The sequence below is a fragment of the Ictidomys tridecemlineatus genome, chromosome 5, assembly GCF_052094955.1.
Source record: "Ictidomys tridecemlineatus isolate mIctTri1 chromosome 5, mIctTri1.hap1, whole genome shotgun sequence".
Lineage (NCBI taxonomy): Eukaryota > Metazoa > Chordata > Mammalia > Rodentia > Sciuridae > Ictidomys > Ictidomys tridecemlineatus.
The window spans coordinates 171,002,038-171,027,716 of record NC_135481.1 but is presented as its reverse complement, the minus strand read 5'-3'; the positions used below and the strand labels follow the sequence as shown (position 1 = coordinate 171,027,716).

General features: G+C 46.3%; 1 protein-coding gene across 7 annotated transcripts in view; it reads right to left on the bottom strand.

Annotated features, from left to right (window-relative positions):
* Positions 1 to 1,042: 1,042 nt before the first annotated feature.
* Positions 1,043 to 25,679, bottom strand: part of Rassf2 (Ras association domain family member 2) — a 45,483-nt gene continuing 20,846 nt past the window's right edge. For 5 of the 7 annotated variants that reach the window (XM_078051463.1, XM_078051460.1, XM_078051462.1 and 2 more), the window contains 6 exons: positions 23,810 to 23,900; positions 20,915 to 20,990; positions 17,675 to 17,826; positions 15,179 to 15,267; positions 12,091 to 12,251; positions 9,176 to 11,288 (listed from right to left, as the gene is read on the bottom strand). In XM_078051463.1, coding sequence (XP_077907589.1) covers positions 10,923 to 11,288; positions 12,091 to 12,251; positions 15,179 to 15,267; positions 17,675 to 17,826; positions 20,915 to 20,990; positions 23,810 to 23,868 — 903 coding nt within the window. In that variant the 5' untranslated portion in view covers positions 23,869 to 23,900 and the 3' untranslated portion in view covers positions 9,176 to 10,922. Of the gene's footprint in view, positions 5,345 to 7,306; positions 7,405 to 8,564; positions 8,687 to 9,175; positions 11,289 to 12,090; positions 12,252 to 15,178; positions 15,268 to 17,674; positions 17,827 to 20,914; positions 20,991 to 23,809; positions 23,976 to 25,679 lie in introns of those variants that run through there. The other 2 variants (XM_005320501.5, XM_078051461.1) reach the window with 2 other exon arrangements.

The following is a 25,679-nucleotide window of genomic DNA, read 5'->3' as shown; positions in this document are numbered from 1 at the left end:
TTAAAAAATAATCTCACAGTAAAACATCTAGTTTGCTGTTGGAGCAAATATCTGGGTACCATAGCCTGACCAAGTTGACACAAAAAATTAACTTGGGCTGCAATCTGAAAGCCTTACCCTTGGAGACCACTAGAGGGCTGTCTTCAACAGAAGCACACCCAAGTCTCCACCTCTATGCAGGATGGCATGGCTGTTTTAGATGAGAAAAATTAAGTCTTAGAAAAAAGGTTCACAGAGTTGGTCCTAACAAGCCAACAGTGAGTCTGAGTGAAATTGGCCTCACCATGTGGCAGTCCCTAGCTCCTTCCTCCATGACTGCTGGTTCCCCAGGGGCCTCAACTGGAGCCTCATAAGGATATACTCATTTCACTTTTTATTTGGAACATGCTGTGATTTGAACATACTCCCCAAATTCATGTGCTGGAAACTTGGTCCCCAAGGCAGCAGTATTGAGAGGTAGAACCTTTGGAAGGTGAGTGGGTCATTAGAGCCCTGTACTCATGAATGGATTGATCCACTCATGGGTTAATGGCTTATTGAGGGAGTGGCTTTGTTAACAAGAGTTCTCAGACTGGGAATATAGCACAGAGGCACAGCACATGCTTAGCAGGCACAAGGCCCTGGGTTCAAACCTCAGCACCAGAAATAAAAAACCTCTCAAACTGAGCTCTCTGGCCCACTTGCCTTGTCCCACAATGGGATGCCCCCTGCCATGCAATGATGCAACAAGAAGATCCTCACCAGATGCTGAGCAGATGCTGGCTCTATATTCTTAGATTTCCCGTTCTCCAAAATTATGAGCTAAACAACCCTCTATTCTTTGTAAGTTACATCATGCAAGGTATTTTGTTATAGCAACAGAAAATGGACTAAGAACATCACAGCCAGATCTGGGCCTGTTCAAACCATAAACTCTGGGGGAAGAAAATGAACTTACCTCTCAGGGGGGGCCTTCCCACTCCTGTCTCTGACCTTACTATTACTCTCTCCTAGCACAGAACTCTCCTTCCAATAGACAATCACGGAACCACCCACAGACAGATTTCTCTTTGAAAAGTGCTTTATTTCAATAAGAGCTAAATCAGGTGCATTAAAACATATTAAAAAGGTTAAAAAAATGTTCGGCTCCCTACTGAGGCCCTGTCAAATTATGTTAAGATGCCTAAATGCATCCATTTATCAGTTCAGAATCAAACATTGAACCAGGCCAGGTACCATGACTGGAAGGCAAGTTAGGAAAAGAATACTTCACAGAACTCAAACAAGAGGGGGAACCCTTAAGAAACACTAGTAACTACACATCAGAAACCATCAGCCCGGAAATAGGTCTGTGATCTGCCAGGAAGACCCCAAAGGGAAGCTGAGGCTTTTCTTCACAGCTTGTGCTTCTCTGTGCTTAGTTGAAAGGTGGGGACAGGCAGAGGGGCACTTTAACATCCTGTGACAGAGTAAACACTTCCGGTTAGGTCTGAAAGAAGGGGTGCCCCATTCGTTTCTATGTTTACATTTAGGAGATCCTATCTTATCTGACTTGAGCAAGGCTTTGTGTAAAACAATTTAAGAAGACACTCAAAAATGCAGGCATGCTGTTGTAGAAGAGAGACTCCAGGCAATCTCTCTATCTTACTCCCAATGTCATGGTTTGGACACTTGAGACACTGCAAGTCCCTTGTCCACACAGAAACGTCTATCTTAGAGACATTATCTGGGATATCAAGTTCTCCGGTGTTACAGAGCTTTGAAATAAAATGTGGCTTTAGGCTGGTTTCTGGCATTTCAAAAAAGAGCTTTTCAGCTAGGTGCAGTGGTGCACACCTGTAAAGCCAACAGCTCAGGAGGCTGAGGCAGGAGGATTGAGAGTTCAAAGCCAGCCTCAGCTAAAGCAAGATGCTAAGCAACTCAGTGAGACATTGTATCTAAATAAAATACCAAAAGGGGCTAGGGATATGGCTCAATGGTGAGTGCCCCTGAGTTCAATCCCTGGTACAAAAAATAAGAAAGCTTTTCTTTAATTAAGAGTTTCTTGACTTTTTTTGGTTGCATTAGTCTCCTGACACTGCAATAGTCTCCCAACTCCATAGGAAACAATTCTCACCAAGATGTTTTTGCACGGAGAACAGATTTTGGAGGGTTATCATTTGCCATGGATATGCTGATAAAATGTCTTTATGGGGAGGTTTTGAGAAGAGCATTGCTTTCCTGTTGGTAAGGAGGAAGATGCAAATATTTCCCCATTTGAAGCATCTGACGCTTCTGAACCAGCTTGTCTTCAAGGAAACAGTGACCTCCAGCCTCCACACTTGTCTCAGGAATGGGTGGCTAATGTCCTGGGACCCTCTTACCTTAACCTCAATTCAAGGTTGAAATCCACCCAGCCCAAAGATCAGGGCGCACATGCCTCCCTGACTCGCACAGGCCTGTCATTTGTGCTTTTCAGCCCCTTCCCAAATAACACCCGCCCATTTAATTTTCCCACTAAAGTGATCACCGAGAATGTGACCTTGTGCTTAATTCCACCGGCCCAGTCAGACAGATTCAGGGTTTTCCTTCACTTGATCACCTTGTAACATAAGCCTCTGCCCAAAAGAAAAAAAAAAAAAAAAAGCCAGATGCAGCTTAACTGCTTTTCACAAGTTAGGGGGGAAAAACAAAACCCTATACATTGGCCTTTTGTTCTTCACACAATTTCAGGTTCATTGCACACAATTACATAAACCCACACAAATAGGTTGAGCAGTTCAAAGCAGCAAGGCCATGTGATACCAGTGAGAAAATCCAGTCCACACTGTGCTGAGGCTGCTATTTCAAAGGTTTCTACAATTCTGTTTTTGTTTGGGTTCTTTTTTGTTTGTTTGTTTTGAGTGCTGGCTGAACCCAGGGACTCATTCATGCTAAGTATGCGCCCTAGGTTGAGCTACACTCCAGGTCAAGTTTCCAAAATTCTTGATCAGGTTACATGAGAAACCATCTCTACAGGATGAGCCAAAACAGAAACGTGTGTTAGTGGAAGTGGATGGTGTAGGATGTACTTTTCCCCCACTTCTATTCCAAAACCCCATCTTTAAAACGCTTGGTATCACCTTCTTGGAAAGTGTCCTGTCAAATTAGCATTTTGCAACATTTCCATATTTAACACCATCATCATCACGGTGCTAGTACAAATTACAAAGAACTTTTATGAACCAGAAATAGCTGTCCTATAAGAATTAGTGGTTAGTAATTAGCTTTGTGGAAATTCTCCCCCACCCCCCCAGCTCCCAGAGGAGAATTATTGGGGCAACGAAAGGCTTTGAACATTCATGATAGAAAATAACTGGGAGAGAAATTCTCCAAATCCCTTTCTCAAATGCAAACCTCTCTGTTTGCATTCACAAAACTGCTCTTTTGAATCTGTAACAAAGGAAACTTCTCCCCACTGCCACACACAACCCTTCCCCGTTCCCCACCACCCCCCCAATTCTGTGCACTTTGCAGAAATGTATGATTGAGCCTAAGCCCCTCTGGGTTTCTACCACATGCCCCAGGGGTCTGGTGGTGCTGGCCCTGCAGAGATCTCAAGCTTGCTAAGAGATCCCCACCACCACCTGCAAAGCGCCTGCTGGCAGCATGCCATCTTTTTGGAAGTCCATAGTGAGACCACAGCTGTGAGCCTTTTAAATAGGCCACAGAGAAGGCCTGGAGTGCAGATGGGGGATGGGAAGGTGCCTAGGGCCACAACAGCTCTGCCACAGAGGCCCACCTTCTGTGGGAGGCACCAGCCATGGCTCTCCTTCCCCAAACCGGTCCTTGGAGAGGAGGTAGAAAAGAGATGGGCGCGCCCCTTCCCTTGTAAGCTTCCAGAGGTGCCTCTGTTAGAAGTTTCAGATCTTGCTTGCTTGATCTCCATAGCCCAACACCTGGCTCCAAACATCTGTCTCTCTCTCCAGATAAACAGTATTAGCCACACAGGTGCCCAGCTGCCTGGCAGTCTTCCTCGTCGGGGTCACAGGGGACACACTGCCCCTGCTCTTTCCCCCGGGGAGGTTGGCTCTAAAGATCCGCACAGTGGCTGCTGAGAAGCTGAAAGAGAAGCTCTGTCCTCTCCAGGCACCCTCACCAGGCAGCTTCCCCGAGACCACGTTCAGTGGGCAGCAGGACACGTCCTCACTCTGGGGTTCCATCTCCACATCCAAGGTGAGGGAACGTGCAAGAATCCAGAGGTTGGGCAGAGTAAGGTCTTGACCACGAACACACACAGCCCCGGCTCCAAGGCAGGAAGACTCGTTGATGTGAAGATGGGTGGGGCGCAAAGGCACCTGTCATCTTTGCAGGTGACCTCTACCCTTCTCTTGAGACTTAAGGATAGAGCTTGGAAACTTCCTGGCCACCATCTCCAAACAAGCCCTGGGGATACCCACTAGGCAGTGCCATGTGCCCGCCAGACAGACCACTGATTCAAGAGACTTTCCTTCAGCACAAGGAAGCATCGGAGAGATGAGTTGGCAGTTTGGAAAGCAGAGATACAGGTGGCCATGGAGGAGGCACGGAGGAAGAATCCATTCTTTCCGGGCATCCACACAGCATCGCACATTCATCTTCGTTATTTAAAACAATCAAAATTTCCAGTGTAAAAACTCACGGACACTCATTGCATCTACCCCATGTGAAGGTTTATCTTTTTCTTTCCATCAGACTTGCCCCAAAGGTATGAAGCTGTTGTTTTATTAATTTCCAAGGATCTCATCCATAGATCCTTCTAGACAAACAAGGAGAATCTCTACTAACATATAAACCCCCCAAATGGTGAGCTGGAGGGACTCTTCCCCTGTCAGAGACAGGCAGATATGTGTGGCTTCCCCCTGGCACCAGAGGGGAGAAATCACTTCTTTAGTTGAAAGCCCTTAGGATAGGAACGCCCCTGACTTTCCTGCCCATCAACAGCTCGTCTGCCAGCCTCATGGCACTTGTGCTGGTGGCTTGGAATTTAATTGCATGTGAAAATATCAGGGAGGCCCATGGACGTGTATCCTGTGTGTGCATGTGAGCGCGCACACACACTTTGGGTCCTCCTTAGAACAAAAGTCTTGTGAGTGAGAGAGAAGAGAGCAGGGATCCAGGGATGGGGACTTGTCCTCTGACTTCTTCATCCTGCTTCAGGGAGCAAATAATGGCTGGTCAGGCGCTGCAAAGGTCTGCATTACAACATTTCCATGGAAGGAAAGAACCCAGCTTCCTGTGGATCGTCTGAAGTCAACGGCAACCCCTGGGGTGTCTGGATCCTCTTGTTCTCATGGTTCAGATCGTTGCTGGGGTCTCGGCTATCTCCTCCAGCCTTTGCCGAATCATCAGCCGGAGCACGGTGTATCTAGGAGCAAGAAACAGCCTGTGTTAGGGGCCAGCCAGTATCACCACCCTCAGGTGATCTTCTCCACCACCCAGGTGACACAGGTGACACTGTAGGCCTGTCCCTGTGCCTCCACCTTTGGCCCACTCTTTAGCCACTTCATTGCTAGGTTCATTTCCACATCAGAATGAGAGGAAATCAAGAGGTCAAACCCAAGTTAGATTATGTTACTATGATTAGAACGTATGGCTAAAGAAGGAGGGAAAGGTGAAAACAACAACAACAACAATAACAATAATAATAATAAGCGGTCTATTAACTGAGTGCTTACGATCCCCAAGGCACCAAGCCTAGCACTTCAGATGCACGGTAGCTCATTAGCCCTCATCTAGAATGGAACATGAAACTGCCAATACTTAAGCCTTTTGCAGGGAGGGGCTCCCAAAACAGCAACTTCCTATATTTAACCTGCCCCCTGTACCTGCATTTTGTAGACGAGGCCATAGCAACTAGTACATAGGGATGTCCACGGCTTGTGGGTGAGTCCAGTTTCCCCATGATGCCCCTGAACAATGGCACTGCAGATACCAGACTGGGCATTAAGGTGCTGGGCGAAATGGGACACACTCCTCGTGTTTGAGGTTTTGCACAACACCGCTATTTTTAAAGTCTAGAGCGGAGTAAGTGTTCAGCCAAATGTAAATGCTGTCATCAGTTACAGCAAATATAGCTTTGGCTTTATTTTCTGGTAGCAAAAAAAATCAATCAATTGTTCCACCATCGCTATGAAGTGCAGTCAATTCTGTGACTAACCATGGCAAAGAAATCAGAAAATCCTTCCCAGAAAGAAGCTCTCCTGGATTTTTTTTCAAGCCAAATGAAACTTCCAGAAGAGAAACGTTAGAAAGGGAGGAAGGGCAGAAAGAAAGGATTTTAGAGGTCGGGGGCTCGGACCACGTGCACTGCTAAGGTAACGGTCCAGGGGTTTCCAGAACCTCGGATCTCAGCCGGCCCTGATTGTCCTCCCTCCTTCAGGTATGGAGGCAAACACTTGTCCCCGGGGACTGCATTGTCCCCAGAGGTTACCCCAGACCCTACCATGTGTTTGTAAATAGTCCCTTCACCAAATGCTCCTCAAGGACCCTCGTCTGAGTGGGCATCCACTTGCTGCCGGGGGCCTGAACACACACCTGAGATAGCAGGAAGCTGTGGTCTGGGTAAGGTTTGAGCATGTCTCCCAGGTGTTCATGTCAGAAGTTTGATCCTTACTGTGGTGACCTTGGGAGGTAGTGGGACCTTTAACAGGTAAAGCTTAATGAAATGCACTTAAGTTACTAGGGACACTGCCCTCCGAAGGGATTGATGTGGTTCTTAAAGGATCCCAGTTAGTTCTTGAAAGAGCTAGTTGTTACAAAGAGCAAGCTTGGCTCCTGAATCCCTGTCTGGCTTTCTGTCTTGTCATGTGATTCCTTCTGCACATGTTCCCACCATAGTCATGCCATCTACCATGAGACCCTCACCAGAGTCAAGCAGAAGCAGTGCCATGCTCTTGGACCTCAAAACTCGGAGCTAAACAAAACTCTTTTCTTTACAAATTAGCCAGTCTTGGGTGTTTTGTTATAGTAACATGACCTGGACTAATAGTAATACACAGGATAAAGTGACCCCACAGAGATTTAAAAAAACATAGATCTTCTTTTTGAAGTTCTTCCATAAAAGGAGGGGAAAGACATTTTGATGCCCTTAAGTGTATTGAGGCTTCTAAGTACATTGTTGCACATTTAAGTTTCATGTTCCCATCTGAGATTTGGATTTGTCAACAGGTAGCCCCCCCCCCCCCCCCCCCCCGCCAAAGAAGGCCCGTAAGCCCCGGTCTCATGAAGCAACCTGGCGCAATCTCTTTATGGCACCTGGATAGAGGCCCCTGTCATTGAGGGTTCCTCCATAAAGAAATCCAACCCGTACCCTGGTGACCACACTTACTTGCGCATCAGCTTCTTTACTTCACGATCTTCTTCCTCTTGGAGCTTCTGAATGAAGCTTTTAAGGACAGGCATCTCAAACTTTATGTACTGGGCCACCTGGGAAGGAAGAAGCAACATGGGGTGTATGCCCTCCTGGCATGCATTATTCTCCTTCAGGGTAGAACCTTGAGAAATCTATTTGCCCACTAATCCAGGATTTCCTGAAAGCCAAGATGCAAGCCTTCTTCTAAGGCTGGTTCAGAGTCACGAGGAAGATTGCTTCATTCACATGACACAGTCTCATTTTTCGTCTCTGTCTCTAGCCCCTGATTTTGGGGATGTCCAATTTCTCTTGATGCAGTGATTACAGTGATATATTGAAGGAACTGAACTCAGAATAATTAATAAATCTCTTTGCTCTCCCCTTAAGAGAATCTGAGGACTCATCATGGTTCAGAATAAGGATTTGTTTCTCAAGCCTCAATCAGGTATTCAAATGTGCACTTGGTTCAGAGAGGCTGGGAGAGGCTTGCTGGGATGTTGAAGTTAAGAAATGTCTTCCCCTCCCCATCAGAATCTCTGCCTACTATGTCAACTTTCCCCCATGAGAGAACTTTATTTCTCCATCCAATTAATGTTGAGCTTGGTTTTGTGACTTCCTTTGGCCAATGGGATATGTACAAACAGGATATATGCTAAATCTGAGTGTAGGCTTCAAATACATGGTTTGGTCTGGTTTCTCATGCTCCAGCCATCACTCATAGGAACATACCTCAGAGACCCTTTAGATTGGGTCTCTGAATGAAATACAATGAAGACATGAACTCATCCTACAATCTAAAGCAAAGCCATTGACACCAGTCAGCAAAATCATGAGCAAAATAAGTGAATGTTTGCTGTTATAAGCTACTAAGATTTGGGGATATTTGTTATTATAGCAAAACCTGACTCATACATATAGTAAAAACATTTCTTAACTTCTTTTACCTTAATACATAAGGTAAAAATACTTCTTGAAGTTCTTAAGAGGGTGTTTATAAAACCTCTCAAACCTCTTCCAATACCCTAGAAAGACTCATGAAATTTGTTTCTTCCGTGGAAATCACTTTCAGCCAAAGGATTCCTCCAACAGTTCCCAAAGATTATACCTTCAATTGGCTTCATGAAAACCAGGTATCGGTAGGGTCCCCAACTGTATACCAGAAGGAATTTCATGCTCCACCCCAACAAAATCCCCATCCTCTGAAGATAGACCACCCAACCAGGAGGGAACTCACATCATAGGTGACTTCCTCCACCTGATCCTTCTCCATCAGGAACACTTTGGAGACCTGCTCACATGGGCCCTGGAGGATTCGGGCAATCAGGGGGTAATCAGTGGTCTTCAGCTTCTGTTTCTCTGGAACCACACACAACCAGGAACATCTTTGAATTCAGCTTGTAATACCTTCCTCACCATAAGTCGTGGTCAACACAGGGGTCCAAATGGACCAGGCACTTTAGGAGATGTGGTCATACAAGTTAAGTGATTGGTTTGTCAATGAACTATTCAGCAGGTGTTGTTAAAAACAACATTCTCCCCTCAATAAGGCTCCCCTGCCTTATTAGAAGAAGCCACTTTGAAGAACTGGCTTTATCTGTCTCTCCAGAAAGTCCAGTTCCTTCTCTAATAGGCAGTTAGAGTTTAGGGTTTGTTTACTGCCCAAATATGGTATTCTAATTCAGTGGTATTCTAATTCTCATCCAGCAAGCCCACCAACCCTGGAGGCCAACATTTGGAAGTTTCCAAAACCTAAACAACAACCAAAGGAGCCAGAGGTATTTTTTTTTTAACTTGCTATTTTGAGTTAATTAAAAGTTTTAAAGTACACTGTGTTCTTCGACTCACCACCACTGGTGTGGACCACGTACAGAGCAAACTCCTCCGCTGAATTCTCTATCTGAATCAGGGGCAAAAGAGACTTGTTGAAAGCATGTATTTAAATATCCCAGCTTTGAGACATCCCATCTTCCGCAGCACTAAAAAAACCAGATTTAGGCTCTTTTGAGGGGAGGCTGTTTATTCACAACTCTTAAAAGGAGATGGGGGTAGGCAGATAACTTTATCAATAACAGATAATGCAGGGCTAGGGGTGGGGGTAGCTCAGTGATAGAGCAAATGCCTACCAGGCATGAAGCTCTGATTTCTATCCCCAGAATTTCAATTTCTAAAAAAAAGATAATATCGGTTGAGCCTCCTTTACCTAAAATGTTTAAGGCCAAAAGTATTTCAGATTTTGGAGTTTTTCAGATTTGGGAGTATTTGCATAAACTTGATCTTCAAAACACTGAAATCCAAAATGCCCTGAAGTCAGAAAGTTTTTGAGCATTATGTCCGTGTTCCAAAAGCGTCCAACTTGGAGAAAGATTTCAGACGAGTGATGCTCGCAGTCATAGGTAACATTTATTGTAAAATGAAGTTCCACACGCTACATTTTATTTTCATTCATCTCGTGCTCCTGACAACCTCAAAACATGTTACTCTCATCTTCCTTTTATGAATGAGGAAGCAGAAACCAAGGAGATGAAGTCCCCTGTCCGACTCAGCCAGCTAGCAGGCGATGGACAGGAATTCAAACCAGGGTCCTGTGTTCTAGGCTACACTGGCTTCCATTAAAAACAAGTATACTAGGGCTGGAGCTGGAGTTCAGTGGCAGAGAGCTTGCCTAGCACGCAAGAGTCACTGGGTTTGATCCTTAGCACCACAAAAAAAATAAGCAAACAAAAAAAGCATGCTAAGGCAGGCTGTCCACCTACAACTACAGAAATTTTTTTTTTTTAAAAAAAGAAAAAGTATACTAGCTGGGCAGAGTGGCATTCACCTGTAGTCCCAGCTACTTGAGAAGCTGAGGCAGAGGATCTTAAATCTAGAAGTTTGAGGCCAGCCTGGGCAACACAGCAAGCCACCATTTGTTATGGTTTAGATATTAGGTGTTCCGGAAAAGCTCAAGAGTGAGACAATGCAACAAAGCTCAGGGTGAAAGGATTGCGTTACAAGAGGTTTAACCTAATCAGTGCACTAATCCCCAAGAGGGATTAACTTGGGTGGTAGGGTGTGGCTGGAGGAGGTGGGTCCCTGGAGGCACATATTGTGTCCTAGTTGAATAGAAGCCCCGCCCTTCTTCTCTTCCTCGGCTTCCAGGAGCATGGCCTAAACTGCCTTCCTCTGCCACACTCTTCCGCCATGACGTTCTGCCTCACCTGGGGCCCCAAAGAGTGGACTTGGCTGTCTAAGGACGGAGACCTTTGAAGTCATGAGCACAAAATGAACTTTTCCTCCTCTAAAATTGTTCTGGTCAAGGCTTTGGTCACAGAGAGAAAAAGTTGACTAAAACACTACTTAAAAACAATTTAAAAAAATAAAAATAAGAATACTTGGTCTCCAAGAGAATCATAAAGGGAATACAGAAAACAGAGTGACAGCACCTTAGAAGCACATATGCACTATCATTTGCATGTCTGTTTAAGTCTCCTTTCAAAAAGCAGAGTCTTCACCTGTGTTCCGGAAGTCATCTATGCACTAAGCCCGAAACCAGAGGTCAGGCCCCGGGGTTGTTCCGTGGCAGCCCATAAAAGTACATGAGGATGGATGCTTTTCAAACTCCAAGTGGGCTGTGGAGGGCCCTGCAGGCCCCTGGCCTCACCCTCAGCGTTTCTGACTCCAAAGTTCTAAGATGGGGTCTAAGAATCTGCTTTTCTAACAAGCTTCTGGGCGATGCTAATGCTGTGGGCCTTGCCTTGGTTAGCAAGGGTCTAAAAACCCAAATCCTCTGCCCAGCACCCCCCAAGCCACACTCTCCAAAGCTTCCCCCACCACCCCTCCAGGGCCCCGAGGCACACAACCAGCAAAGGGAACTTGCCTTAAACTTGTTGAGCAGCAGCTTCAGGACCTGCGGGGTGGTCATGGTGCTGTTGATGCGGACGTTGGTGACGGAGCCATAGGCAGGTGTGAACACCGAGGTCTGTCAACAGAGGGGTCCAGCTCAGGGTGGGAGCAGGGACAAAGACAGCATAAAAACCCAGGTAGGGACTAGCTTCCGTGACAATGGTCCTCAAAAGGTGCCCGCTGAGAACCCCTGGGCCAGCAGGGTGAACATCGGACATTGATGCAGACAAGCAGCCCCCAAGGTTTGACTAACTCAGTGTGGGCTCCCCTGTGGGAGGCTAAGGGCTGACTCCCCAAAGGGCGTGGTTGGGGAGGGGAAATTGGACTCTCTCCAAAGAAAACACTCACAAAGACCCTTTTGCTGGAACCACCATGAGGAGGCCTCTGGCCACTCTCCAGTCGTGCCCGTGCTATAAGAAGGCAGGGTTTGAACCAAACAGGAAAGAAGGGGGTCAGCTGCCTGTGGAGAAGGTGCCGATCTGGGGCTCACAGCTCTGCTTCACAAAGCCGTTAGCTCAGGGGAAAGTAGACCATGCACCTGCCGCCGCGGGGCTCGGGGTGCAGGAAGAGGGCACAGACACAGGTACCTCGGTGGGGGCAGTTCATGAGGGGTGTTTAAGAAGCCTTCAAGGCTACAGCAGGTGCTACTTTGTACAGCCCCATTGAATGTACCCATAGCCCTAGTGGGGACCCCCTGACCTGAGGCCCCTTATCCCCCATAGAGCTAGCAGATCCTACAGCCCGAAGACTGAACAGCAAACACGACTTCCTAGGTGTCCCACCAGGGACCGCACAGCTATAGCCCCAAGATGGCAGATGCCCAAGAAGGGGTGTTGCTCTCTGAAACTGTCCCCTTCACCTTCCCCCATTCATCCTACCTTGTGGTTGTAGAAATGGCCATTGATGGAGAAGCGGTGGCGTCTGATTCGCCGCTGGTCACTGGGGGTTCTCACATTGCCACGGCGACGTACCCCAACATCACTGCGTGTGCGCATCAACTGTGGGGTGTCCTCCTGCACAGGCTTCAGACCCCTGGAATCTGAAAGAAAAGGAGAAACAAGCTCTGGCTGAGTGTGGTAGCACACACCTATAATCCCAGTGAGTCAGGAAGCAGAGGGAGGAGGACCACAAGTTCAAGACCAGCCTTGGCAACTTAGCAAGGCCCTGAGCAATTTAATAAGATCTTGTCTCAAATTTTTTAAAAAGAGCTGGGGATGTAGTTCAGTGGTAGAGCATCTCTGGGTTCAATCCCCAATCCCGGAAGGAAGAAAGGAAGGAAGGAAGGAAGGGAGGGAGAGAGGGAGGGAGGGAGGGAGGGAGAGGAAGGTGGAGCTCTGTTTGCCTGGACCTGGGATGCAGCAACTTGTACATGGTCCCTTTCTAGCCAACACTACAGCACTCCTTCCCTCCCCCCAAAATATATTTTACAAAATTTATATACTTCAATATATTTTTGTAAATTTTATAGAAACTATTTCCCACTGGAAGAAAAGTATAATACATGATTTACCAAGAAGTACTATAGTGACAAGGTTCAGAGTAGAGACCTCAGAACCAGACTCCCCAGGTTCAAATCCCAGCTCCTCCACTGACATCTGTCACTAGTCTTTCCGTGCCTCTGTTTTCTCGTCTCTACCATGGGACTAACAATAGCACCCATCTTAGGAGATTAGGTCTAAATGAATGAATAGACAGCACTTAGAACAGTGCCTGGCCCAGAACAAGCATGTGAGGGCCTGCAAGATATTGCAAACTAATGCTGTCAAGTGTTACAACACGGATGAGCCTTGAGGACGTTATGCTAAGTGAAAACAGCCAGTTGCAAAAAGACAAGTGATGCATGATCGCCCTCCTAGGAGGTACCCAGAACAGTCAAAACCATAGGGGCACAATATGGAATGGTGGTTCCCAGTGGCTGGGGTAGGCAGGGAAATGGAGAGCTATTATTTAATGAGTACAGAATTTCAGGGGTTTTAATTTTATTTTTTGTGGTGCAGGGATCAAACCCAGGGCCTCATGCATGCTAGGTAAGAACTCTACCACTGAACTATACTCCTAAGAGTTTCAGTTTTATTTAAAAAAAAAAAAAAGAGTTCTGGGTTTTAGAGACAGATCTTAATGATCTAAGGATAATTTTTTTAATTTTCTATTTGTTCTTTTTGGTTATACATGAAAGTTGAGTGTATTTTGACATATCAGACATCCAAGGAGTATAACTTCCCATTCTTGTGGTTGTACGTGATGTGGTGTTATACTGGTCGTGTATTCATACATGAACATAGGAAAGTTATGTTCAATTCATTTAACTGTCGATTCCCATTCCCATCCCCTTTCCTTCGCCCGACTCCCCCCTGTTCAACTGGGTGAAATTCTACTCCCCTGCCCAGCTGACTCACACATACCACCTATTGTGAGTCAGCATCCACATATCAAGAGAACTTTCAGCCTTTGGTTTTTTGGGATTGACTTATTTCACTCAGCATGATAGTCTCCAGTTTCATCCATTTACTAGCAAATGCCATAATTTCATTCTTCTTTATGCCTGAGTTATATTCCTTTGTGTGTATATACCACATTTTCTTTATCCATTCATCTGTTGAAGGGCACCTAGTTTGGTTCTATAGCTTAGCTCTTACGAACTGAGCTGCTATAAACATTGATGTGGCTATGTCACTATAGTGTGCAGATTTTTAGTCTTCTGGATATATGCCGAGGAATTGGATAACTAGGTCAAATGGTGGTTTCATTCCAAGTTTTCTAAGGAATCTCCATACTACTTTCCAGAATGCTTGCACCAATTTGCAGTCCTACCAGCAATGTATGAGTGTACCTTTTTCCCCCACACAAGGATGATGGTTTTAAGGGAAGAAGAGTCCTGGAAATGCTTAGTAGTGATGGCTGTGTAATTATAAATGTATTTAACACTACTGGACAGTACACTTCAAAATGTTAAGAATAAAAAGATAATATGTATTTTATCACAATAAAAAAATGTTAATAGACACAAATATATGGGGGTCCCCTGACATATTTCTACCAATGTATGTCTATAAATATTAAAAATTGACAATAATAGAATTGTAGATTAAACTCTTTTTATTAAAATAATTTAATTCATGTTTTATGATTTGCAAACTGACAACATCTGTCAAAACTGCAAACACATATTGTCTCAGACCCAGTAATTCCACTTCAAGGAATTCTATAGACATGCTTACAGATGAGTTAAATGGCCCATGTATAAGGTCACTGTCAGCAATCTGGTTTTTCATAGCAAAGACTGACAATGACTTAAATGTCTCATTAATAGGAGTGACTAAAAAATTATCATTTTTCCATGGAATCCTGCAGAGCTGTGAAGAACAGAGACGTTCTTTATGGATCTATGTGGAACAATCCTAAGTTAAATGAAAAAAAAAATATATATATATATATAGATAAAACCAGCAAAGTGCAAAATGCTACCACTTATATAAAAAGGAGAAGATAAGAAATGACATCCAGCCAGGCATGGTGGTGCCCACCTGTAATCCTAGTGTCTCAGGAGGACAAGGCAGGAGGATCCAGAGTTCAAAACCAGCCTCAACAAAAGTGAGACACTAAACAATTCAGTGAGACCCTGTCTCTAAGTAAAATACAAAATAGGGCTGGGGATGTGGCTCAGTGGTCGAGTGCCCCTGAGCTTAATCCCCAGTACCCCCTCCCCACCAAAAAATAAATGTCATCTCAAAGATCTGTCAGTGTGTTTTTGCTTGTATATGCATAAACAACCTGGGGAAGGATGTACTCAGGTTGTTTTTAGGGAGGATGCTCAGTGATGGAGGTAGGAAATTCATTTTTTTTTCCTTTTAACACTTTTTGAATCTTGAACTATAAAAATTTCATATATCTACAAATAAATCACACTTTATAACAACTATCATCCAGTTGGCCCCTAACCGGATGTTCCTCCCCTGGCACGTGTACCTGTGGGGCTTGGGGTCTGTTCACTCTCAGGAGACGCGTCCACCTCTGAGATCTGAATGTTAGGCATGGTGAGGGGCTTCATAATGGTGCTGGGGGCAGAAAACAAACAAAAGGGAGACTGGGTTAACCCGGGTCCAGAGATCCCCCCATCCCACCGACCCCAGTGAATGCTTTGCTTGTGCCGAGCTGGGTACCAGCTCACACCAGCTGATGAAGGAGGCAGGTGGGCTGCCCTGAGCATCCCAGGAGGCGGGCCCAGCCTGCAGGCTGAGCACTGAGTGGGGCGGGGGAAGTTTAGGAACAAGAAGATGCTCTCTTCCAACATCTGCAGCAACACAAACACCTAATTCATCCAGCCCAGGAAGGAAAACTCCAAAGAACAAAACCCATGTGTTGCCTGCGCCGAGCTCCTAAGCACATGTGGGTTCCATGACTGATTTTTTGAAACCCTAATAATGGCCATTTGTTTCTGGGGCAGGATTCCAGCTCAGATTCGCTTCTGGTTTGTTGTTTTGTTTTGTTTTCCGGTGCTGGGGATCCAACCCAGGGGCTCACTCATGGCAGGCGAGCTCTCCACCACTGAGCCACATTTCCAGCCCCACCTTCCCTTCTGTTGGAGGAAACACTCAGAAACCGCTTCTGGCTTCTCAAAGGAGTAGAACGTAACAGGTTGGCTGCTACACGGGTCAGGGCAGCTTTGGTAGGGGCACCAATGACAGCATTCTTTGGGTTGAGTCCACAGTCAAGCTAGAGAGAGAGAGTCGCAGCAGGCAGTCTGGGCTGAGACCCGGGGTTTGCCGTGATGACTGGCCATTAATTCCTCAAAGCCAAAAAGGACAATGGAAGCAGTTCAGAGAAACACACCCAAAATCAACAGAGGATTTGGCCAGGAAGGAGAATCATATTTAACCAATTAAGGCCATCCCACGTGAAAAGACTGTGAGCTCCCTGACCCAGTAGAGACAGGCCTTATGTTCCAGGGATGATAGTTCTAAGGGTATACAATTAATATTAAAAATCTGAAAGAATTTTCTATAATAACACAGCCTTCTGAGCCCCAGAATGGATCCATACAGCCAGAGCCTCTCAGGGAATAATGAACACTTGGCATCTGGAGTAGCCAGCCACTCCTTGCTTCCTGATCCAAAGCCCTCTTTCTTGCTGAAGCAGAAACTGGCCTCAGCATCCTCCTTAACCCAGTAGTCCAGGTATTCACTTCACTCTAGCTGGCCACCCGCCTGGTTACTCTCCATGTGTTTGTACGTTTCAGGGGCCAATCAAGACCAGCCTGATGCCCCAGGGAAGGGAGAAGAAACCAATACACAGATTGAAGGACCCCTCAACGGGCAGCCCCAGCCAAAGGCCCCACGGACAAATGGAATTTTTGTAATCATCTCACGTAGGGAACGGAATGTAACAGCGTGGGGGTCAGTATCGGGCGGTGGACAGGGTTTGGCTCCTTGGAAATAAAATACAGTGTAAGCACTGAAGGCAAAGCCGTGTGAAACCAGCAAAGTGAAATGAAACCAAAGAACCCTGACCAGACATCCCAATGGGACGGGTAAGAACTTTCCTCCTGAGATTCTCTTGGAAAGAAACCAGATCACCTCCAGAGTCGGGCCACATGGTAGGTATCTCTGAATTGTAAAGATGGACTTTGGCCGTGGAGTTCAACAAAATGTTCCATGTGGCCAACAGAGAGGGCTTGGCTCTCATTTAAACTAGAAAAAAAAAAAAAAAACATCACTGTGGTTTTGGCTTCAGGCCGGCAAAACTCCACCCAGGCTGTAGCCTGCAGACCGCCAGCATCAGCAAGTTTCAGGAGGGAAGGAGGCTAGTCACTTGATCCTGAAAACCAAAGTCCCAGAAAGACAGTAAAAAGGGCGCGGCTTCGCAGATGCATTAGGTTACTCATTCGGCCACGTGAGGAGCAGAGTTTGGGGAGGAACAGGCAGGATCTGCACACACTTTCCCATGGGGACCAGGGGAAAGGGTCCGTGACCCTGTTCCAGGTGTGCAGCAGACTCCCCGGCTGACCTCCCTTGGCTGGTTCACACAGGGGTTGACATTCCTTTTCTTTTTCCAGATTCCCCGCAAGACTCAGAGAACTTCAGTCTGAAAGTTCAAGTCCTAAATGTCCCTGGAGTGGGGACCATTCCTTGAGGACGCCAACACATTGGCATCCTGTTAGAAATCTGCTGGATGTACTGACTGGCCACCAGCAACACACCCTGAGACTCCAGAATTCTCCACCAGGAAGGACACGCTGGCATGTCCCCTTCTGTGACTCAGCACCTCCCCTCCTCACCCTGACCTCACTCAGTGATTGTGGAGAGAGAATGGAGGCCCCGTCACACCAACCGACCCTGTTCTCCTCAACACAAGCCCAACGCTGGTGGCAGTGGAGGTGGTGGGAACAGGACTGGAGCATGGCTGACTAGGCACACACCACCCAGACACTCCAGTCACCTCCCAGCCCCATCGCGCCTCACTCACCCTTGTGCCCCCAAGTTGCAGCCCGAGTGCCAGGAGGAAGAGGACGGAGGGGGGCGGATGCGTTCATTGTCGTCCTGCATCTGCAGGCGGATGGGCCGGCGTAGCCCCCAGGAGATATTCAGCAGCCCCTCCACAATGAACTCATCTTCTTCCTGCCCGCAAAGCAATCAGTCTGGTGAGCCCAGAAAAGCCCCACAAAAGCCAGCACAGCACTGAGGGACAAAGACAGCATCCTTCATGTGTCTTATCTGGGTGCCCCTGGATGGTATTCATAGGATGTGAATGGTGTTCACACGTCCCAACTCCAAGACACACTCTGCCCTAAAGCTCCCTGACACCCTGAGGCTGACCTTACAGGACAGCACAAAAGTTGCTGTGAAGGAGCGGGGTGGGGGTGGGGGTAGCTCAGTGGCAGAGAGCCTGGCCTGCCTAGCATGCATGAGGCCCTGGACTCCACCCTAGCTCTGAAAAAAACCAAAACCAAAAACAGAACCACGTTGCTGTGAAATTCTAAACAATGTGTGCAAATTAAAAAGAACTTTTTTTTTGTTGTTGTTAGTATAATAATAACTTTTAAGAAACCAGAATACATCTTTTAAAATAAATGGGACTTGCTGGGCTTGGTGGTACATGCCTATAATCCCAGTAGCTCAGGAGGTTGAGGCAAGAGGATCACAAGTTCAAGGCCAGGCTCAGCAATTTGGTGAGGCCCTAGGCAATTTAGCAGAGACCTTGTCTCAAATAAAAAATAATAAGTGGCAGGGGATGTAGCTCAATGGTTGGGCAGCCTTAAGTTCAATCCCTGGTTCCAAAAAGTATAATAAAATGAAACCTAGCCTTACTAATAAGAAGCAAGAACTGGGTTCTTGAATTAGCTACTTATCCCTCCCCTACTATAGAAAGTGACAGGTCCTTAACTACAACATATGTCTAGCAATCCAACCCTCTGGATGAAGGATATTTAAAGCAGAATTTCCCCAAGTTTATTCTACAGAACACCAGCTCCTTTAGCTCCTTTGCCTTAAAAGGATGTCAAGGGATCATGAGTTAGGAGACGCTGTGTTAAGCAAATTTCTTAACAGAACTTCTTGGCACTTTGTAATAAGCTAATGTGCTTAATATTATGACTCTCCTAAAGGTAAATAAATCCTGCAAGAATTCCAAGTTATGCTAAAAGGTTGCTTTCTTTGTGTGTGTGTGTGTGGGGGGGGTTGTTGTTGTTGTTTATTTGTTTTTATTTTTGTTTTTTGGTACCAGGGATGGAACTCAGTGGTGTTTAACCCCTGAGCTACATCCTCAGCCTTTTAAAATATTTTATTTAGAGACAGTGTTTAGCTAAGTTACTTAGGTCCTTGATAAATTGCTGAGACTGGCTTTGAACTCATGATCCTCCTGCCTCAGCCTCATAGCTGCTGTGAGTACAGGATATACCACCACACCTGGCAAATGTGAAATTTCTAAGGACATTAGTATGTTCCATCTTGAAAAAGTAGATCATTTATGACCATGAAAAACTTTAATCATGTAGTACTTTGATAATTTATTCTTTTTTTTTTTTTGTACTGAGAATTGAATTCAAGGGCATTTTACCACTGAGCTATATCCCCATCCCTTTTTATTCTTTATTTGATACAAGGTCTCACTAAGTTGCTTAAGTTCTCACTAAGTTGCTGAGGCTGGCCTTGAACCTGCAATCCTCCCACCTCAGCCTCCCAAGCCTCTAGGATTATACATGTGCACCACGACACCCAGCTGTCTTTGAAGATTTATATTCTGTAGGATATATCCTAGGAAAGCTGATAAAAGATCAAAATCTTGCTCATGGCCTAGCTACTAATTAATAGCAGCTTTGACAATGCCAAAAAGGGCCAGTATTTTTTTTTTCTCTAGTCTCAGAAAAACCCTTCTGAACCCATGTTTTTTGGCTAAGTCTCACGGGTGTCTGACCTAGGTTATGGCCACATCTTCAGGACAAACCCCCTTGGGTGAAAATGGAACCTGCCAAGTGAGCAACTAACCAAAGCCAAAGAGTCATGGTGGAGTCTGGGGGGAATCAGAAAAGGAGTGGAACAACTTCAGAGCATTTGGGGATCTTGGGGAAAAGGGCTTCATGGCTGGGTACGGTGACACATGCCTGTAATTCCAGCAACCTGGGAGACTGAGGGAGGAGGATCGCAAGTTTATGCCAGACTTCAGAACGTAGTGAGGCCCTAGGAAACTTAGAGAGATCATCTCAAAATCAAAAATAAAAGGGGTTGGGGATGTAGCTCAGTGGTTCAGCACCCCTGGATTCAACCCCTGGTTCCAAAAAAAAGAGAGAGAGAGAGAGAGAGAGAGAAGGCTTTACGTAAGCACAGTTGATTTATAAGGACTTCCAACTGGGCAGGGCTGGTATCATGACACTGAACTACTACAAGACAGAACTTAACCCTCAATAGGACTTTGCCTAAGTGGAGTGGCTTGAGGGACATAGGAAAAGGCCACGCTTCCCATATCCTACCCCCAACAGCCTGCCTGAGCGGCTGAAATTCCACCATCTGCTATCTGTTTCTATGGATTAAATCGCCATGGCTTGATAACCTGAGGGTCTTACACACTGCTTCTTATCAGTCAAGAACGCTCGAGTATGAATTACTCCACCAGCCGTCCTGATAACTCAACATCTATCTGATAGCAGGCTTTACAGAAACAGACACAGGACGGGTAAGCTCAGCTTCCGGGTGGGGGCTGGGAACAGTCAGAGGGAAAGCCAAGGGCATCCTGAGAAGGGCTGAGACGATGGCCGCAGGTGGAGGGGGAGAGTGGGCGTCACCACCCAGATCTTATGTGAGCTGCCCTGTCGCTGTCGCAATAGGACTTGGGCCCTGAAGTGTAAACACAGAGGACAGGTACGGTTCTGGGGAACCACCCCACAAGGGGATGCCTGCTGGGGAGCCATCTGAGAGGGTCACTTCATGAAAACCTCCCTCTGGAGATTCCCCGCTCTGAGGCTGTGCTACCCTGTCACACTCCCATAGGGAGGTCTCCAGAGCAGAAAAGCTGAACCATTCTGGATCAAAACTGGGCCTGGGGCCTCCTTCCAAACAGCCCTAAGGACTCTTGCCAACATTGTAAGTGAGAGGCCACTCACTGGGGCAGGAGGGCGGGGACCCCTGGAGACCCCAGGCCCCTCAGACCCAGATCAAGTGGAGGCACAGACTGGGCCAGCCCACCAGGGAGCCTGCCAGGGCTTGCCCTTACCTCTCTGTGTCGCAGCTGCAAGTTCTGGCCTTCGTAGTACAGGTTGTAGGTCTTCAGATGCAGGAGAAGCTCATTCCTTAGGGGGAAAGGGTCAACATTTTCAGCCGAAGCCTCTTATAATGCAATCACTCTCACCTCTAACCTGGCCTCAGTTACCCCCTCAGTGTATGTTCACATGGACACACACACACACACACACAGAGTTTCCAAGACCCTATGGCCACCTTCCCCCAGCATCAAGGTCAAGACCTGACCGAATGTTAAGAAGCAACTCTAGAACCCCAAGACAGTCCTGGACTGCCAAGGCTGGATCTCTGTCGACACTCCCCCAAACCCAAGCCAAATGAGTGGGCAGGTATGTCACAGATTCATGGAGACAAACACCCTTCCAGAAGGCCACAGGCCCCTCAGACCCCACAGACAGATGGGATTTCCCCTGCCTCTCCACTCTTTCCCTCCCTGGTGCATGCTGTGAGTGAGGAGAGGAGAGTTCTTCACAGGCATTTGCAAAACTCAGAAAAACTCTGAGGCTTTTCAGAAGGTGAACAGGGACAGGTGTGGGACAGACCAACTCAGACGTGATTGACATGACCTCATGGTGGGTTTGAAAACTTACAAAGGCCCACAAACAAGAGAGTTGGATGAGCAAAGGAAGTCCCTGTCACACAGTGCATCATTACCCAGTCACAAAGATATGAACGAACAACACAACATGAACGGATCTCATTGGGAAAGAAGACAGACTTGAAAAGAGAACACAATGTGCGATTCCACTTCTAGAAAGTTTACCATGGGCCAGACACAATGGCGTGTGCCTGGAATCCCAGCCTCAGTTCAAAATACAAGAAATAAAAAGGGCTGGGGATGTATCTCAGAGAGCAAGCATCCCTGGGTTCAATCCCAATAAATAAATAAATAAAGCTTGAAATGCGTTTTAGGATTCAGAACAGAGGGTCACCTTGTGGGACGGTGAGAGGAAGTAGACAGGCTGGGGCTTCTAAACCCTGGCAATATCCTATTTTCTTTCTTTCTTTCTTTCTTTCTTTTTTTCTTTTCTTTTATCTTTTTTTTTTTGTGTGTGTGTGTGTGTGTGTGTATGTGAGAGAGAGAGAGAGAGAGAGAGAGACTATGTGTGTGTATGTGTTGCTGAGGATTCAGCCCAGGGCCTCATGCACATTAAGCAAGTGCTCTACCATGGATCTACATCTTAGCCCTTTTTAATTTTTTTAATTTTGAGACAAGGTCTCACTAAATTGCTGAGACCAGCCTTGATTTGGCAATCCTCCTGACTCAGCCACCCAAGCTACTGGGATTACAGGCGGGCGCCACCACACCCAGCAATGTTCTATTTTTGATATGATTTTATCTAAAAGTGCTTGCTGTTGCACTCCATGAGGGATTGGGAAGGCAGGAGGTTGAGGAAGCCATTTGCTGTGTGTTTCTGCCTGATCTCAGGCAAGAGGTGACAGAATCCAGTTCTTTTAATCCCAATCATCCAGTGGAGAGATTTTGGACCCAACACAAGTTAAAACTCACTGGAAATTCAAAAAAAAAATTTCTGACATATTAAACCTAGATAAGGGAATAATTCTAAGCAAGCTGAAATGAATGGTTAAAAAAAAAAAAAAGTGGGGGCTGGAGTTGTAGCTCAGCGATAGAGTGCTTGCCTTGTACACATGAGGCACTGCGTTCGATCCCCAGCACCACATATAGATAAGCAAATAAAATAAAGGATCATCAACAACTAAAACAAAAAAAAATATTTTAAAAAAAGTGATTCCAAATAACTTAAGACAAAACGTCTGGTATTTTTGAACACATAGATCTGAAACCCAGTGAGGAAAAGTCCCTGGAGAAATCCTTCAATAAAGAGATAAGAATGTTCTGGATCTCACACAACAGGCATCTGTGTATGGCCAAGTGTGTCTGAAACAATTTGGTCTCAGATAAACTCAAGTTGGCTTATTTAAGACGGAGAACATTCAGTATGTAAAATTTCCAGGCTGGGCCAAAAAAAATATATCCTCACATTTGTAGTGGGAAAAAGTCAGTTTTGGCAAGAGAGTAGGAGGGGAGGGGGAGGGAAAAAGAAAGAAAAGAAAAATCTGAGTGCAAGACACCTATAGTACCTAGAAAACAAGGAACCTGCCCCTTCTACTCAGAGGGTGTGCGAATTTTAGCCAGAAACAGAGCAACTCAGGAACACACAACCCAAGCCAGGACTCCCTCAGGCAATATCACAGACAGAACAGTGAGTAGTTTCTTAGTGTGTTGGGGGCTGCTATAACAAAATACTAGAGACGGGGTGGCTTATAAAAAATAGGAGTTCACGTCTCACAGTTCCAGAGGGCAGAAAGTCCCAGATGAAGGTGCCAGCAGATACAGAGTCTGGCGAGGGCCTGCCCCTCAGAGATAGTAGTACCTTCTTCCTGTGTCCTCACAGGGTTGAAGGGCAAACAAGCTCTCTCAGGCCTTTTCTCTAAGGGCACTAATTCCATTCATGAGATCTCCACTCACCTCTTCATACCATCGACTTAGATTAGGATTCAACATATGAATCTGAGGCAAACACAAGCATCTAGGCCACAGCAAGCAGACACCATCCTCTCCTCCTCCTGGAAGCCTTCCAAGACACCACAAAGGTGCTGTGTCTGGCTCCCCCTTTACTTCCCTCCCAGGCTAGGCTTTGGGGGATTTTTTTTTTTTTTCAATCTAAAGCTGCACACTTGCTGCTGTCCTCACAAGTCCAAGTCCAGCCGCTCGGCTCCCTTTCACACACCAGAGCCCTGGCCCTCTGAGGCACAGAGGAAGCCTCTCTGCCCGTGGCGTCCATCCACCCACAATGTCCCCACACAGTACTGGCCCCTGGGCAAGCAACACGGCAAGAATTCTCACTTGGAAATGTATTTATCTTGTCCACAGGGGACGAGGGACGTTTGGTGATTGTAGTCCATTCTTCCTTTCTCTTTTCATCCGAAGGGCAGGCCTGTGATGGAAAGGAGAAGACGGAGGTTGAAGCTGGCTTTGGTCCTCGGGAAATTCAGCAGAACCCAGGCAGCAGCTGGTAAGAGGGGAGGGAGACGCCGAATGAGACCATCCCCCAGGTCCACAGCCTGGGGTGCCCAAAGCTGGCCCAGGACTGCTGAGAGGCCATTCTGCCTACAGTGGCTACTGAGAGGAAACACCCTCAGGAAATTGGGATACTCCAAGAACAAATGCCCCAGCCAAAAAGAATGCTGACACCCAAGCTGGTCCCAAGGGTGACCAACGAGCCTTGTCCCTGATGGCACCTTCATATCCCAGCGCAGAGACCCATCATCAGACAGGAACCGCCCAGATTCTCCTGAGGTCTAGAGAGCGCTGTGTTTGGATCTTAGATGTCCCCCAAGTGCCATGTGTTGAAAGCTTGGTCACCAACCCACGGCACTATTGAGAGGTAGTGTCACCTGTCGGAGGTGAGACTTCATGGAAGGAAGTGAGGACACTGGGAGCAGAACCCCTCCGTCTCTCACTCTCTGCTTCCCCATGTGCTCTCTGCCACGATGTGCTGCCTCATCACAAGTCCAAGTCCAGCTGCTTGGCTCCCCTTCACCACCAGAGCCCTGGCCCTCTGATGCACAGAGGAAGCCTCTCTGTCAGTGGCTTCTATCCACCCACAATGTCCCCACACAGTACTGGCCATTGGGCAAGCAGCACAGCAAGAATTCTTACTTGGAAATGTGTTTACCTTTGTATTTATATTATCTTTGTATTTACCACAGGCCCAAAGTGAAGGGGTCAAGCAAGCCTGGACGGAAACCACCAACCAAAATAAACGGTTCCTCCTTTTAAGCTGCTTATCTCAGTTATTTTGTGACAGTGACGGAAAACTGACTAACACACTGAGAATGGAGAAACCACCTAAAAATGCCCAAATAGAGCTGGACACAAACAACCACAGCATATGATCTGTGATTGCCATTAAAATGTGGGCAATTTCATTACCTGGGAAAAGAGCAATACATTAGGAAAACATGGGTTATGAGGCTATGAGTCTGATTTGTTTTAAATACATGTAGATATAAAATATGCATAAATAGCTAAGGTTGGTGGCACATGCTTATAATCCCAGCAACTCAGAAGGCTGAGGCAGGAGGACCTCAAGATCAAGGCCAGCCTCAGCAACTAAGGGAGGCCCTAAGCAACTTAGAAAGATTGTGGCTCAAAGTTAAAAATTAAAAGGGCTGGAGGTATGGCTCAGTGGTTAAGTGCCCCTGGGTTCAATTTCCAGTACCAAAAAAAAAAAGCTATAAATACACACATTGATATGTATCAACACATACATTTAAATATGTAGGTATTCATCAAGTTTTCTTGGCACTATTAACATCCAGGGCTAGACCATTCTTGTTCATGGGGGCTGTCCTGAGTTTTGGAGGATGTTTAGCAGCATCCCTGGCCTCTAATCATTATATCGCCCCAGTCATAACAATCAAAAATGTCTACAGACAAAATCACCTCCAGTTGAGAACCACTGGCATTTATACGGATGCATAGAAACAATTGAAAGGCTGGCTCTATCTGGGTACTAGTAATTTTTTTCAAACATTTTATTAAGTGAATTTTCAGGGTTGGTATGGTGGCACACACCTGTCATCCCAGCAACTCAGGAGCCTGAGACAGGAGGATCGCAAATTGGAGGCCAGCCTCAGCAACTTAGTGAGATCCTGACTCGAAAAAGTAAAAGGGCTGAGGATGTAGCTCAATAGTATACCAGGGTTCAATC